The 14536-nt window shown below is 42.9% G+C and overlaps 1 protein-coding gene across 2 annotated transcripts in view; it reads left to right on the top strand.

Annotated features, from left to right (window-relative positions):
• LOXHD1 (lipoxygenase homology PLAT domains 1) overlaps positions 1-14536 on the top strand; it is a 197177-nt gene that overhangs the window by 67992 nt on the left and 114649 nt on the right. For both annotated transcript variants that reach the window (XM_069568464.1, XM_069568462.1), the window contains exons 9-12: positions 970-1105; positions 1944-2104; positions 3115-3201; positions 3630-3765. In XM_069568464.1, coding sequence (XP_069424565.1) covers positions 970-1105; positions 1944-2104; positions 3115-3201; positions 3630-3765 — 520 coding nt within the window. The remainder of the gene's footprint in view (positions 1-969; positions 1106-1943; positions 2105-3114; positions 3202-3629; positions 3766-14536) is intronic.

The following is a 14536-nucleotide window of genomic DNA, read 5'->3' as shown; positions in this document are numbered from 1 at the left end:
TACTGTGAAAAGACCTAAATTTAATCACCATCTCTGTTTCCCTCTTAGACAATTCAAGAATCTCAGAAATTTCTAATGATAATAATCCTGCATCTAGGTTGTATGCTATTTTTGCCTAGTATTTTGGTTCTATTTGAAATGATTTTTAAATCCACACATTATACGTTGTTTTGTAGAGTCATTATTTGTTCAGATTTGCCAGTGTGTTTGCTTGCCAATTCTTCTTGTGTTGAAGACCTCTTTCTTGGTATCAGTTTTCTTCTTCCTGCTAAACTTCCTTTAGAAGTTCCGTTGGTTAAATAAGGTCTATTGGTGGTAAACTCTGTTTTCGTTCATCTGAAAATTATTATTTCATTTTCATTCCTGAAAGAAGTTTTGGGATACAGAACTCTAGACTGAATTCTAATTCCCTTATCCCCCAATATCATCTGGCTTCTGTTAGTCCAGTTGATATCTATCTTTTTTTCTCTTGATGTTCCTAAGATCCCTGCCTTTGGCATTCTGATGCTTCTCTTCAAAGCATCTAGGTGTGTCTGGGTTAGATAAACTGCCGTGTTCTAAACCTATGATTTCAGAGTGTGAGTAGAGATGGACAAGGTGTAGGAGAGAAGGCTGAATAAGGATCAAGCCCTGAAGAAGGTAGTTAGTTTTCGTATTAAATTATAGAGATTAATTATCTTTTATGTGATTGACTTTTTTCCACAAGACAAAGTAGGGTATTAATTTAGTATTCTAGTTGTTTGGTTCAGACTGAGATTTTAGGATGCACATAGCAAGTATGGTGTTCAAAAAGAGTGTGTGTATAGAGAAAAATGTTTGATATTTGCACTAGTAAATTGGAGTATGTATGATACCTTCTTGGGAAGATTTCCTAGAGGAGGTATTTCTTGATCCAAAGGAGGCTGTTGAACATTGCAAGGAAGTCCCAATCAGGGGACTCACTGCAGAAGATGCCATCTTCTCCCCCAGGTGGTGATTCTGTGCCCCTTCACTGGCATCCAGCAGACTTTCCCTTGCAGCAACTGGCTGGATGAGAAGAAGGCGGATGGACTGATCGAGAGGCAACTCTATGAGATGGTGTCTCTCAGGAAGAAGAGACTGAAAAGTAGGTGGAGGGGCCTGGAGCCAACGAAGGCCAGGGTGGCAGATCACTGGGTCCTCGTGCTTCGCAATTTTCCTCTGGAAGGGAAAGGGTCCCCCAGGGAGCTCAGTTCTCCAAGGCACAGGCCACACAGAGTTATATTCATGGCACCAAGGTTGATACTGCAGCAGCCCCAAATTGATACGCTGCTGTGATGGGCTAGTTGTTGACCTGAATGGTCGAACGGAGTGCACTCTGAATGTACTGGTCACATCTGGGTAGAGTCTATTCTTGCCCCTACTTAAAACTTACTAACAGACTCTCACCAGGAGACACAGACATAAGGAAGAGACTTTTGGACTCAGTGGGAGAAGGCAAGGGTGGGATGATTTGAGAGAATAACACTGAAACATATACATTGTCATATGTAAAATAGATGACCAGCGTGAGTTCAATATTCAAAGCAGGGCACCCAAAGCCAGTGCTCTGGAATAAGCTAGAGGGACAGGGTGAGGAAGGACATGGGAAGGGGGCTCAGATGAGGGGGACACATGTATACCCATGGCTGATGCATGTTGAGGCATGGCAAAAGCCATCATGGTATTGTAAGGTTTTAATCTTCCAATTAAAATATTAATTAATTTTAAAGAAATGAACATTAAGGCACACACTTTCAAATAGCAAGGAATCCTTCATTCCCCAAATTTGGTACTGGCGATTATATAATGGGAGAGTGGGACACGACTGCACACAACCTGCATTTCAGTCTTGATCACCTTTGATGTGCTCATTTTCCCCACTGGAAGCATGAAAATCTTTTCACTTTTTGAAGTTTATGGTGCAACTGGACCTATCTCTGCAGAATTCCCATGGTCCCTGTGGGTCTGGACAACCGACTTGAAGAAAGCTGGTTCCAACTCTCCTATCTTCATCCAGATTTATGGGCAGAAGGGACGGACAGATGAGATCCTTCTGAATCCCAACAACAAGTGGTTCAAACCTGGCATAATTGAGAAATTTAGGGTAGGAAGGAAGTGTGATGGGGCGGGATGGAGGAAGGAGGAAGGGGTGTAAGATGCATGTGTCATGGGATTCTGGTTTTTGAAGCCAGGTTTGGATCAAGTTTGAAGACAAAAAGGTAAAACAGAGTCCCCAGGCCCCTGCAGGAGTGCCACATTTAATCTACAGGCAATGCATTGGGGTGCAGTTTAGATCTGGCCCTTTATCTGAATCAAACAGTTCCAAACAAAGCACGAGAGAAGAAGCAAGTATGGAATGGCTTTGGGCATCCAGGAACCTGGCGACTTGGGGAATCAGTGTAGAACAGGGACCCTGAGCACAGTTAGTGTCAAACAGCCCAACCTGGACTGAATTAGAGTAAGGAGCCAATTTAAGGAAAAGTATACATTTTAGAACATTAAAAAATAAGTTCAGCTTTAAATTTTCGATAATGTATATAAGTAGAGCAGGGCTTGTTTTGCCAACGGAAGTGCTGCTCTGACCTTTAGGTAAGAATAATTTTGTAATTTGCGGCTTTCTTTTCAGAGCACCCTGTTGGAGCTTCTATTATACCTTCAGTTCATTGCTCGTTATGTATTTGTCTTCTCAGCTAGATTTTGAGCCCCTGGGGGAGGGCATGACCACTGTATTGATCTTTCTGTCTGTTTCAGTGCCCAGCAGAGTCCTGGGGGTGTGGGCCTGTGTTAATTTGCAGGGCTGCCATATAGATTTTGTAACTGAAAGCTTATCATTTGGAAGATTTCCTTTAGTCAGGATCCTACTGTGGGTCAGTTATTTTTGTGCAGTTTCACCAGCCCAGGCTGAACCCTAGATCTACAGCTGTCTCACCCTCGTGTGCCGTTGGTTAAAGGAGCACAAGAAGAGAGAGTATTTGAGGGTGGTTTGAAGTAAACCCTACCTTGATGCTGAAAAAACAACTCAAAGCAGATGACCTCCTGGCAGGGGCTCAGCTATGAGGATAAATACATTTCACTTGATTCTGTCCATGCAAACCTTGTTATTTCTCACCATAGATTGAGCTCCCAGACCTTGGCAGGTTTTATAAGATTCGGGTATGGCATGATAAAAGGAGTCCTGGTTCTGGATGGCATTTAGAAAAGGTGAGATGACCATCTTGCAGTTGGAAGGTGATTGGGAAAGGAACCAACATGGTTTCTTTCTAATGACCTTGTCTTGTTAGTTTGCCTTTATCTGTTGGGAGTGTGGATGGGGAAGGGTTACAGTGAGACCTAAAATTGGACACATGACGCATGGAATTCCTGATGAGGACAGGACTTCCAAAGTAGGCTAAAAAGATGCTTAGGTTTCAAGACACTTGCCTTGTGTCCCAGTCACCTGGCTGCCAGGCAACTGTGGGTCTCTGGGGGACCAGAGGGATACATATTAATCTGGCACTCCATCTTCCACAAGAGTCCTCTCTGGGGGGATGGCCTCGTCCTCCTTGAGATGAACTAGCAGAACAGGAACCTCAAGGCATGGATAAATATCTCTAGTACACCCACTTGCTCATCCCAGGACTTCATTCCAGATGACCCTAATGAACACTCTGACCAAGGACAAGTATAACTTCAACTGCAATCGCTGGCTGGATGCCAATGAGGATGACAATGAGATCGTTAGGGAAATGACTGCTGAAGGCCCAACAGTACGGAGGATAATGGGCAGTAAGTACTGACGGGCTCTGATCCTGGGGGAGGTAGTGGAATGGGGGGTGTGTGTGCCAATAGGAGTCTGACTCATGAGCTGTAGTCTTGTCCGCTGTGCAGAATCAGACTCCCTCTGAATGAGGAATGAGTTTATAAGATCCTATACTCAAGATAGGCTTGTAGGAACCATCTCCAAGGCATGATGCTAAAGCTCTATGATGATGGGTATGGGTGAAAAGGGGGAGATTTCTGGGTCTTCAGGTTGGCTGTGAGACAACGAGAAGAATCCACACTGAACAATATGTCTCCAGACACTCCCTGAAATTAAAGGAAACATCCTCTTCAAATTATTCATGAGATGCTCTTCAAAAAAGGAAGGCTGGATCTGGGTTCTTACAGCCATACTCGACTGCTCCCTTATGAATCCTCTATTTCTATTTGAGGCTAGTAGGAGAGAGCTGAGCTTTTAATCTGAAGTCATCCATAGTCAAAGAGGTAAGCGAGACCATTTTGCCTCTAGGTTGTACCACCAGAGTGCTGGCAAACACATGGCATATATCCTATCCTTTTCCCTTGGCAGAGATTACTGGGCAATCACATCATTCTTTCCCATTGAGTCTGAAGTGAGCTTTATGGCCCTCAATATGGCACTGCAAGCAAATATTAGCAATTGATCAGAATTAGCACTGAAGATAATTAAGTGCAAAATTAATTTGAAAAATTGAAGAAAGTTAAGACTATATCGAAAACAACATGACCCATCATTCCTGAAGTCCTTCTAAGTATTTGGATAATGTCACTTCTCAGGCATTTGCACATCCAGTAGAAGCTCTGTCTCTCTCTATATATATATGTAAAGAGGGATCACCCTGTTCGTTCAATTAGGCAATGCTTGCAATTTGTACTATTTTATGATTCTTCTTCAATTTTAATTAAAATATATGACTATGGAATATTTGTGTTCAAAGGTCCTTAGAATAGCTTGATGCAGATAAGGAAACCGAGGAAGTTCTAACCCTGATTATACAGTTAGAGACAGAGTGGGACCTAGAACAAGATCTCTGACCTTGTCAGTGACCATACTCGGCCTTTTCACATTCAGTAGTATTTTCTTTGACAGCAAGGCAATCATCTCCCTGAAAATATGATAAATAATGTGATCCCTGCTCAGCCTCCAATTAGGACTTTATATAAAATGTAGCCCAAGGCAGAAATATACCTACTGTTACCTGGTCTGCCCTCTTTATGTGTCAGAATTGAACCTGTAGATATGAACAATTGAGGAGAAGGGCTTGAGATCTGTTTTCTAAATCCGTCCAACCAGTCCTCATAAGATTAGCTCCTCACTCCATATTTCTGAAGTTACCTGGTGCTGTCATTCCTGAGACTTTTTGCAAGGTTGCTTCGTGAATTTCACAACTGACTGCTCTAATCAATTCTCTCCGTCTGTTAAGTCATAGGACCTCAAACTTCAGCATTATCACCTAGAGGGCTTCTTGAAACACAGATTGCTGTGCCCCACCCATGGGTTTTCTAATTCAGTGGGTCTGGGGTGGGGAGCTCAGGAATTTGTTTATCCAACAAATTGCTAGGGGTCCCGGTGAGGACCCACTGTGCTCAGGCATTAGTAGCTTTTCTAGCTGTGCCCCAGCTTCTGAAATTTGGTTGCTGCTGTCCATATTCATCCCTCTCCCCAGGCTTTATTGGTGACAATTTTCTGTTTGGTTAAATCTTTAAAATACTGGTATGCTGTCATTCTAGTGAGAATTTTTTTCAGAGAGAAAGCTGCCACTTTTACTTAAATGACTCCCCTTCTCCCAAAACCCAGTTTTCTGTCCTCACAGCTGCGGGGCTAGCAAGAGGAGGCATTCTCCTGACTCTCTCTGCACTTTCAGCCTCAAAGCTCGCACCGCCCACAGGGGTGCCTCTGTTCCAGCTCATGTGCCTCTTGTTTGCACTGTGTCCCCTGGTCATTCTCTAAATCCCCCACTTCTACCATTCATTGTTCTAGAATAGCGAATTAGTCTGCTTGGGCTGCTGTAACAAAATACCATAGACTGGGGTTTTAAAACAATGGAAATTTATTTACTCATAGCTCTGGAAGCTGAAGTTCAAGATCAAGGTGTTGGCAGGTTGGCTTTCTCCTGAGACCTCTCTCCTTGCCTTGTAAATGACCATCTTCTCAAATGATTTTCTCTGTGCTCCTATCTGTGTCCTCCTGCTGCTGCTGCTGCTAAGTCACTTCAGTCGTGTCCGACCCCAGAGACGGCAGCCCACCAGGCTCCCCCATCCCTGGGATTCTCCAGGCAAGAACACTGGAGTGGGTTGCCATTTCCTTCTGCAATGCATGAAAGTGAAAAGTGAAAGGGAAGTCGCTCAGTCGTGTCTGACTCTTAGCGACCCCATGGACTGCAGCCTGCCAGGCTCCTCCGCCCATGGGATTTGCCAGGCAAGAGTACTGGAGTGGGGTGCCATCTGTGTCCTAGTCTCTTCTTAAAAGGACACCCATCATACTCGATGAAGGTCCACACATACGACCTCATTTTATCGTGTTTACCTCTTTAAATGTCCAACTGCCCAAAACAATCACATTCTGAGGCCCTGGGGGTTGTGACTTTGTCTTGTTGGTCCTGTTGGTGGTGCCAGTTGTCTCACTGTATCTCACTGTGCACACTGTTCGCTGAACCCAGGGTAGGCAAGGCTCGACCTAAGAGACTGGAAGAAGACTCGAGGAGCCATAGGAACTGGAGACATGTTTATTCTCTCCTGGCTGGCTCGGCAGCTGCAGCAACAGATAAGACATAACCCAAGATAAGCACACCCAACCCTTCAGGGCCTTTCCGGGTGAAGCTCATATAGGCCTGCTGCACAAAAAGTGGCCTGTGACCAAGTTGAGTACCTCACAATGAGCAGTGCTATAAGTGGTCTCGGCTGTTACATAACCGTGCAAAGTCATCGTTTACAGAACAGGGGGCCAGAGGGCTTGAAAGCCTGGCGGGGGGGAAGGGGGGAAATGAGAGAGCCTGACTGGCGCCATCTTGTTAATTTCCCCACAGACTTCAACATATGGATATGCTGCTGCTGCTAAGTCGCTTTAGTTGTGCCCGACTCTTAGCGACCCCATGGACTGCAGCCTATCAGGCTCCTCCATCCATGGGATTTTCCAGGCAAGAGTACTGGAGTGGATATGGATATGAGGGGGACACGATTCAGCCTGCATCAGAGAGTATCTCTCAAAGTGTGGTCAAGAGCTCGTTTATATCAAAGGTGCCCAGAGTGTTTGTTAAAACAAAGATGCCTGGGCCCAATCTCAGATAATACTAACTAGACTCTCTAAGGGCTCTGCCTGGTAATCTGTATTTTTATCAAGCACACCAAGTAATTTTTGCACATATCAAAACTTGAGAGACTTTTTTCCACTCATCAATGTCCAAGTGGAAAATCTGCTCATCTGCATGCTAGTCCTCGTCTGCTTTGGTGCCCTCACCTCCCTCCCAGGCAGCCAGCCACTGCTCAGGACCTCACTCGGGCTCATCCCACAGAGCTGCCCCTCTGAGCTCCGACTCAGTCTCCACCTCCAACTTGGGCTCCTGCGCTCCTAGGCTTCTCATGCCCTTGATGACATGTATACCACCCTTGACCTTGAACTCCATCCAGCTCCTTCTTTACGTTTCTCCTGCTCTGTCAAGGACTTGTGGGTGTGTGGAGGATGTGTTTTAGGCACAGGCCTTTAAGAAATCATCCAGTGGGGAGAAGACGTGATCTTGAAATTGGGCAAGGACCAAGTCAGCTACAGAGGAGAACATAAATTCAAGAAATACTTTGCAGGTGGAACCGGTGGGATTTGAATGAATGCTGTGGACACAGTGGGGAGATGAGCTTCCTGCTGAAGAGGTTGGGATTTGGAAGTAGGGATCTGAAAGATTAGAAGAGATCGTGGTGGGAGGGGTGGGGAGGAAGAGCGTTTCCATAGGTTACATACAATAACACGCTTGTTTGTTTTTGCCTTCTGTAATACTATTACAAGAAAATGGCAATTAAAAAAATTCTGTAACGACTAGTATTGGATTGAAGTGAGCTAAGTCAAGACCTGGCACCCTTTACTGGAGTGCTTGCACCTCTAGCAACATAATACAAGGAAGCTACAAGGGACTAAAAATAACTGCACACATACAGCAGTTGGGGCAATTACGAACCACAGATAGAAAAAGGCCGCAAACCAACTGCCATTTCTGAGTCACAGGGAGCAAAAGCAGGATACTGGGCATGACCCCTGCACACAGCACCACCAAGGGGGTGGGCAGACCACCTAAGGCACTCCTCCAATCAGAGCCACCAATCTGCCACTACCCTCATCCCGTTTAAGGAACCATCTTGCCCTCCTCGGAGAGCGAGCAAGGGCACTTGCAAAGCCTTGCCTGAATTTTTTTTCTGGCCTCTTACCAATTTCTATTGATTAAAGAGTCCCAGGACCTGGGTTTGTAACAGAAGAGCTGTTTGTTCTGGCTATAAAGGCATTTTAATGTCTTCTGGGGGTCCTGGGCAGTACTTTGGAGCCCATACCAACTTGAATTTCTTTCCCTCAACTGTTCTTTTTGGCCCACATAAATTTCTCTTGTTCTTGGAACATGCCCATGTCCTCACTCACCTCTATAGGAATTCAGATCTCCTTTTCTGGTCTGGATGCTTCCTTGTAACAATAAATAGAGGTGGTGGCAATGTCTCACTTCCCCAGTTGGTATCCTGGTCTAGTGAATAATATGCAGGGCTTCCTGGAAATCCCTTGGGGAGAGCTTTGGGCTCATGTAAGATGAGTAAATACCAATTTAAAACCAATTCTCTAGGTTTGAAACTGTGTACTCCTAGTTTACTTAAAAAACAAGGGCCAGTCAAACAAGCAATTAACACCACGTCTGAGAGCCAGGATGCCGCCGGGGGTGATCGCACTGATTAATGCAGACCAGGAAACACGGACAAAACACTCACCAGCCCACAATTTATTTCCACCTTGCCTTTCCCTCAGGAACTATATGAGATAGCAAAACTGATGAAATTAGCATTCTCCAGTGTGTGCCCAGCAGAAGTGATTTCATACCACTGATGAGCGGGCAAAAGACCACTGGACTCAAGTGCTGAAAATTGTAGCTTCTTGCTAATCAGGCTGAGCTGTAATTTTAAAGTTAAAGTACAAGAGGCTCCAGTACTTACTGTCTGTTTGAAGTCTTTCACTGCTGATAACTAACAGTTAAAATCATCTTTAATTGCCCACAGGCTTCTCGCCAGGAAGGAGCTTGAAACCTTAGTGGCAGGTGGGCTGGGAGGGCCCCCTCCCCTAGAGAGGATTGGGACCCCTGACAACATCCAGGCAAACAGACCTTTGAACTCCTGAATAAAGGGGCTGGAATTCCCAGGCACAGGGATTTCTGAATTCCCTTATCAGCTTGCTTCTGGGAAGGGCCTAATAGTTACAACTGGAAAAGGCAGACCGACCCTCATCAAAATTCAGAATGAAGTGAGACGGGCACGCCCCCTTCCCTTTTGTGCTTCCACGTTTCATTACTCAAACCAGTTACCGCTGTTTGCTCCGATTACTGTTAACAACGCCTATCGTTGGGAGCTTAACACAAAAACATCAGTTTCGTTTATACGAAGGCTGAAAGTTTAAAACACATAGCTTCTGTATTTTAGCAGAGTTGATTGGAGAGAGAGCAATGGTTGAATGCCAGGTGCTGTCCCCTCAAAGAGGCAGTGTTGGAGGCAAGACATTTCCCCCTTGTTGGCTTCAGCCCCAGTCAGGCAGGTCTTCGGATAAGCTGCTGTCCTTGACCTTTTCTTCTAACAAGTGCTTTTGCTCAGACACTGTATCTTCAGGCTCTTATATTTAAAGGTCAAATTTAATTTTCAGATGTCTTCATATCACCAAATAAAATGGGTATATGACGGAAAAAAAATTTGTGCATTGAAATCAACTTACTGGTACATCATTTCTGATGTACTTTGTCTTCATTTCAGATGGACCACGGATGAGTAGTGTTCATTTTTAAAAACAGCTATATTGAGGTATGATACATGTTCCTACAAAGCATCTATTTAAAGTATTCAGAGGCTTTTAGTATATTGATATAATTATTCTTCATGACCACTATCAACTTTCAGAACATTTTCATTGCCCCCGAAAGAAACCACATGCCCAATAGAAGTCACACCTATTCCCCCACCTCACTCCTTAGCTCTGTACTTAAACCAATCATCTATTTTTTTGTTCCTAGATTTTCTTGTTCTGGACGTTTCATATAAGTGAAATCATTTAATGTAAGACTTTTTATGTCTGTTTCTTTTACTTTGTTATTTAGTTCCTAAGTCGTGTCCAACTCTTTGAGACCCCAGTGGACTGCAGCACTCCACACTTCTTTCTCCTTCACTGTCCCCTGGAGTTTGCTCAGATTCATGTCCATTGAGTCAGCGATGCTATCTAACCATCTCATCCTCTGATGCCCTCTTCTCCTTTTACCTTCAATCTTTACCAGCATCACAGTCTTTTGCAATGATTTGTCTCTTCGCATCAGGTGGCCACAAAGTATTGGAGCTTCAGCTTCAGCATCAGTCCTTCCAATGAATATTCAGGCTTGATTTCTTTAGGATTGACTGGTTTGATCCCCTTGCAGTCCAAGGGATTCTTAAGATTCTTCTCCAGCACCACAACGCAAAAGCATCGGATGTTCGGTGCTCCGTCTTCTTTCACTTAGCATACTGTTTTTTTAATATCCATTCACCTTGTAGCATGTATCAGCATTTCGTTTACTTTAATTATTGAATAGTAGTTCGTTGTGTAGAGAGACTGCATTCAATTGTTGATGGACATTTGGGTTGTTTCCACGTTTTGGCTATTATGAATAATGTGACTATGAACATTTATGTGCAAGCTTTTGTGTGAACATGTTTTCAGTCCTCTTGGATATATATCCATGAGTCAAACTGCTGCTATGTGGCAATTCTGTTTTGAGTTTTGAGAAACTATCCTACTGTTTTTCAAAACAGCTGCACGTTTTGCATTTCCATCAGCAATGTATGAGAGTTTTAATCTCTCTACATCCTTGCCAACACTTGTTTTTCTTTAATATTCTTTTTGTTGTGGCTGTTTTGGGTCCCTTGAAATTCTATATGCATTTTAGAAATGGCTTGTCAATTTCTACAAAGAAGTCAACTAAGACTGATAGAGATTCATTTTTATCTGTAGGTCAGTTTGAGGAGTATTGCCTTGACAATGCAATTGGAGCTTAATGATGACACCCCAATGGACTGCAGCGATGTTAAGACTTAATGATGTTAAGTCTTCCAATTCGAGAACACAGGATGCTTTTCCACTTATTCAAATCATCTTTAATTTCTTTCAACAGTTTTTTAGTTTTCAGAGTATAAGTTTTACACATGTCTTTCTTTTTATTGAGGCATAATTGACTCACAAAGTTATATTTAGTTTCAGGTATACAACATAATTATTCAATATTTGTATATATTGCGAAGTGATCACCACAGTAAGTCTAGTTAACATCCATCACCATATGTTGCTACATAATTTTTTTCTTGTGATGAGAACTTTTAAGATATACTGTCTTCTTGTTGTTTAGTTGCTAAGTTGTGTCTGACTCTTTGCGGCGGCATGATCTGCAGCACACCAGGCTTCCCTGTCCTCCACCATCTCCCAGAGTTTGCTCAAGTTCATGTCCATTGAGTCAGTGATGCTGTCTGACCACCTCATCCTCTGATGCCCTCTTTTCCTTTTGCCTTCTACTCTCTTCACAATGTTCAAACATGCAGTACAGTATTATTAATGTTAGTTGCTATACTGTATATCTCTGTGACTTATTAATTGGTTTTCACTTGTTTTCTTAAATTATCTGTTAAGGGACTTCCTCGGTGGCCCAGTGGCTAAGACTTCATGCTCCCAATGCAGGGGCCCTGGGTTTGATCCCTTGTCAGGGAATTAGATCCCACATGCCACAACTAAGACCCAGCACAGTCAAATAAATATTTAAAAAAATTATCTGTTAAGTATTTAATCTTTTGGGGCTTCCTGGTGGTTCAGCTGGTAAAGAATCCACCTGCAATGCAGGAAACCTGGGTTCAGTCCCTGGGTTGGGAAGATACCCTGGAGAAGAGAACAGCTACCCACTCCAATATTCTGACCTGGAGAATTCCGTGGACTGTAGAGTCCATGGGATCGCAAAGAGTCGGACACGACTGAGCAACTGTCACTTTCATTTATTCTTTTTAATGCTATTTTGAATGGAAATGCTTTATTAGTTTTATTTTCAGATTATTCATTGCAAGGTAATAGAAATACAGTTGATTTTGCTATCTTGATCTTGTACGCCATGACTTTGCTGAACTCATTTATTGGTTCTGATCATTTTTAGTAGATTCCTTGTGATTTTCATTATACAAGGTCATGTTGTCCATGAATAGAGATAGTTTTACTTCTTCCCAACCTGGATACCTGTTCAAAAAGACACATGTACCCCAGTGTTCATTGCAGCACTATTTATAATAGTTAGGACATGAAAGCAACCTAAATGTCCATAGATAGATGAATGGATAAAGAAGACATGGTTCATATATACTACGGAATATTATTCAGCCATAAAAAGGGACCAAATTGGGTCACTTGTAGTGATGTGCATGAATCTAGAGTCTATCATACAGAGTGTCTGTCTCTTCCTGAGCCATCCTTTTACTTTCAACCTATTTGTGTCTTTGTATCTAAAGTGTGTTTCTTCCACATATCAGCTAGTAAGATCCATTATTCATCCTGTCAATCTCTGTGTAAGAAGGAGCATGAATTATTTTTGATGTTTGACTTCTGACAGCTTTCCAGCTACACCAATCTTTCTCATTTTCTGCCTGATATCTGGGCAATTTGGTGAGAAAGCCTGGATGTTCCCTTCCTTCACACTGGTGGAAAGTTCAAGCCATACAAGGACCCATGTGAAGAAATTCCCACCCCCTAACCACCATACCCCAGAGAAGGCAATGGCACCCCACTCCAGTACTCTTGCCTGGAAAATCCCATGGATGGAGGAGCCTGGTAGGCTGCAGTCCATGGGGTCAAGAAGAGTCAGACACAACTGAGCAACTTCACTTTCACTTTTCACTTTCATGCATTGGAGAAGGAAATGGCAACCCACTCCAGTGTTCTTGTCTGGAGAATCCCAGCGACAGCGGAGCCTGGTGGGCTGCTGTCTCTGGGGTCGCAGAGTCGGACATGACTGAAGTGACTTAGCAGCAGCAGCAGCAGCAGCAGCAGCAACCACCATACCCCAAGCCAGTCATCCCTCCCTGCTATCTCAAGCCATTTTTGGACCTGCTTGAGGTTTATCATGCGCTCCCAGAACTCCTCATTATATGAAAAATCATCTTATGTTCACTCTTGGTACATATCTAGCATCATTAACCTTGATTTCTGATCAAATGTGGAGTAGGGGGATCCAGCCTATCTCTGTCGGATTATTATCACGTTTTGCCTTTGGATTAAAATATTTAGTCCATTTACACTTAAGGTAATTACTAATAAGGCAGGATTTAAGTTTGCCATTTTGCTATTTGCCTTTTATATGTCATAAGTTTTTTTGTTGTCCCTTTCTTATTTTTTCTTTTATATTAGTTTCTAAAATATAATTTTAGTTCCCTGGTTTCTTTTTATTTATATAAATTATTTTCTTATTGGAAAGAATTACACTTGGGGAATTATACCAGGGAATTACAGTTAACAGCTTGCAACATTCTAGTTAGGATTAATACCAACTTATTTTCAATAATATACAAAACTCTGCTCTGGCGTAGGTTTGTTTGTTTCTCCTCCTTCATGCTATATTGCCATACAAATTACATTTTCGTACATTATAAACCCACCAATGCAATTTTATATATATATTGTTTTATGCAGTTGTCTTTTATATAAAATATGAGAAGAAAAGGGTACAAACAAAAATTAAAATATACTGTCTATAAATATACCTCTATCATTGCTTTTCCTCATTCCCTTTATGTGTGTGTTCAAGTTACTGTCTAGCGTCAAATATGAAGGACTCCCGTTAATGTTTCTTTTAGAGCAGGTTTGCTAATGATGAATTCTTTTAGTTTTTGTTTATCTGGGAATGCCTTAATAGCCTCTTCATCAAAAAAAAAAAAATAGGCTTTTTAGAGCAGTCTTAGATTCAGAGCACAATCCCTCTGCTTCACTGGCTGCCGCTTCTCATCTGAGTTTCTAGCTTCTGGGCTTGACCTCTAAAGTGGGCATCCCTCCACAGGCCCCCTCTGCAGTCTGCATCCTCTGCACAGAGGGCCTCACCTGGCACTGTGACTTTCAGTGGAATCTACATGTCTGTGATGACGAAAGTCATGTCAATAGTCCTGACCCTCCACACGTATTCAACTGCCATCTTGACCCCTCTTTATGATCGTCAAATGCAGCAGTCCCCATCCATTTTGGGAGCAGGGACTGATTTCAAGGAAGACAATTTTTCCTTGGACTGGGGTGGGGATGGTTTGGGGATTATTTAAGCACAGAACATTTACTGTGCACTTTATTTCTACTATTATTGCATTGTGATATATAACGAGATAATTATACAACTCACTACAGTGCAGGATCGGTGGGCCTTAAACTTGTTTTTCTGCAGCTAGGCGGTCCCATTTGGGGGCAAAGGGAGAAAGCGACACCCAAAGTGTGCTGCCGATGTCCAGTCTACTCTGTAATTTCATTTTGATTGCTGTCACTGCAGAAAACCCT

Source organism: Ovis canadensis, chromosome 23, assembly GCF_042477335.2.
Source record: "Ovis canadensis isolate MfBH-ARS-UI-01 breed Bighorn chromosome 23, ARS-UI_OviCan_v2, whole genome shotgun sequence".
NCBI classification, from domain to species: domain Eukaryota; kingdom Metazoa; phylum Chordata; class Mammalia; order Artiodactyla; family Bovidae; genus Ovis; species Ovis canadensis.
This window is presented reverse-complemented; position numbering and strand designations above follow the sequence as displayed.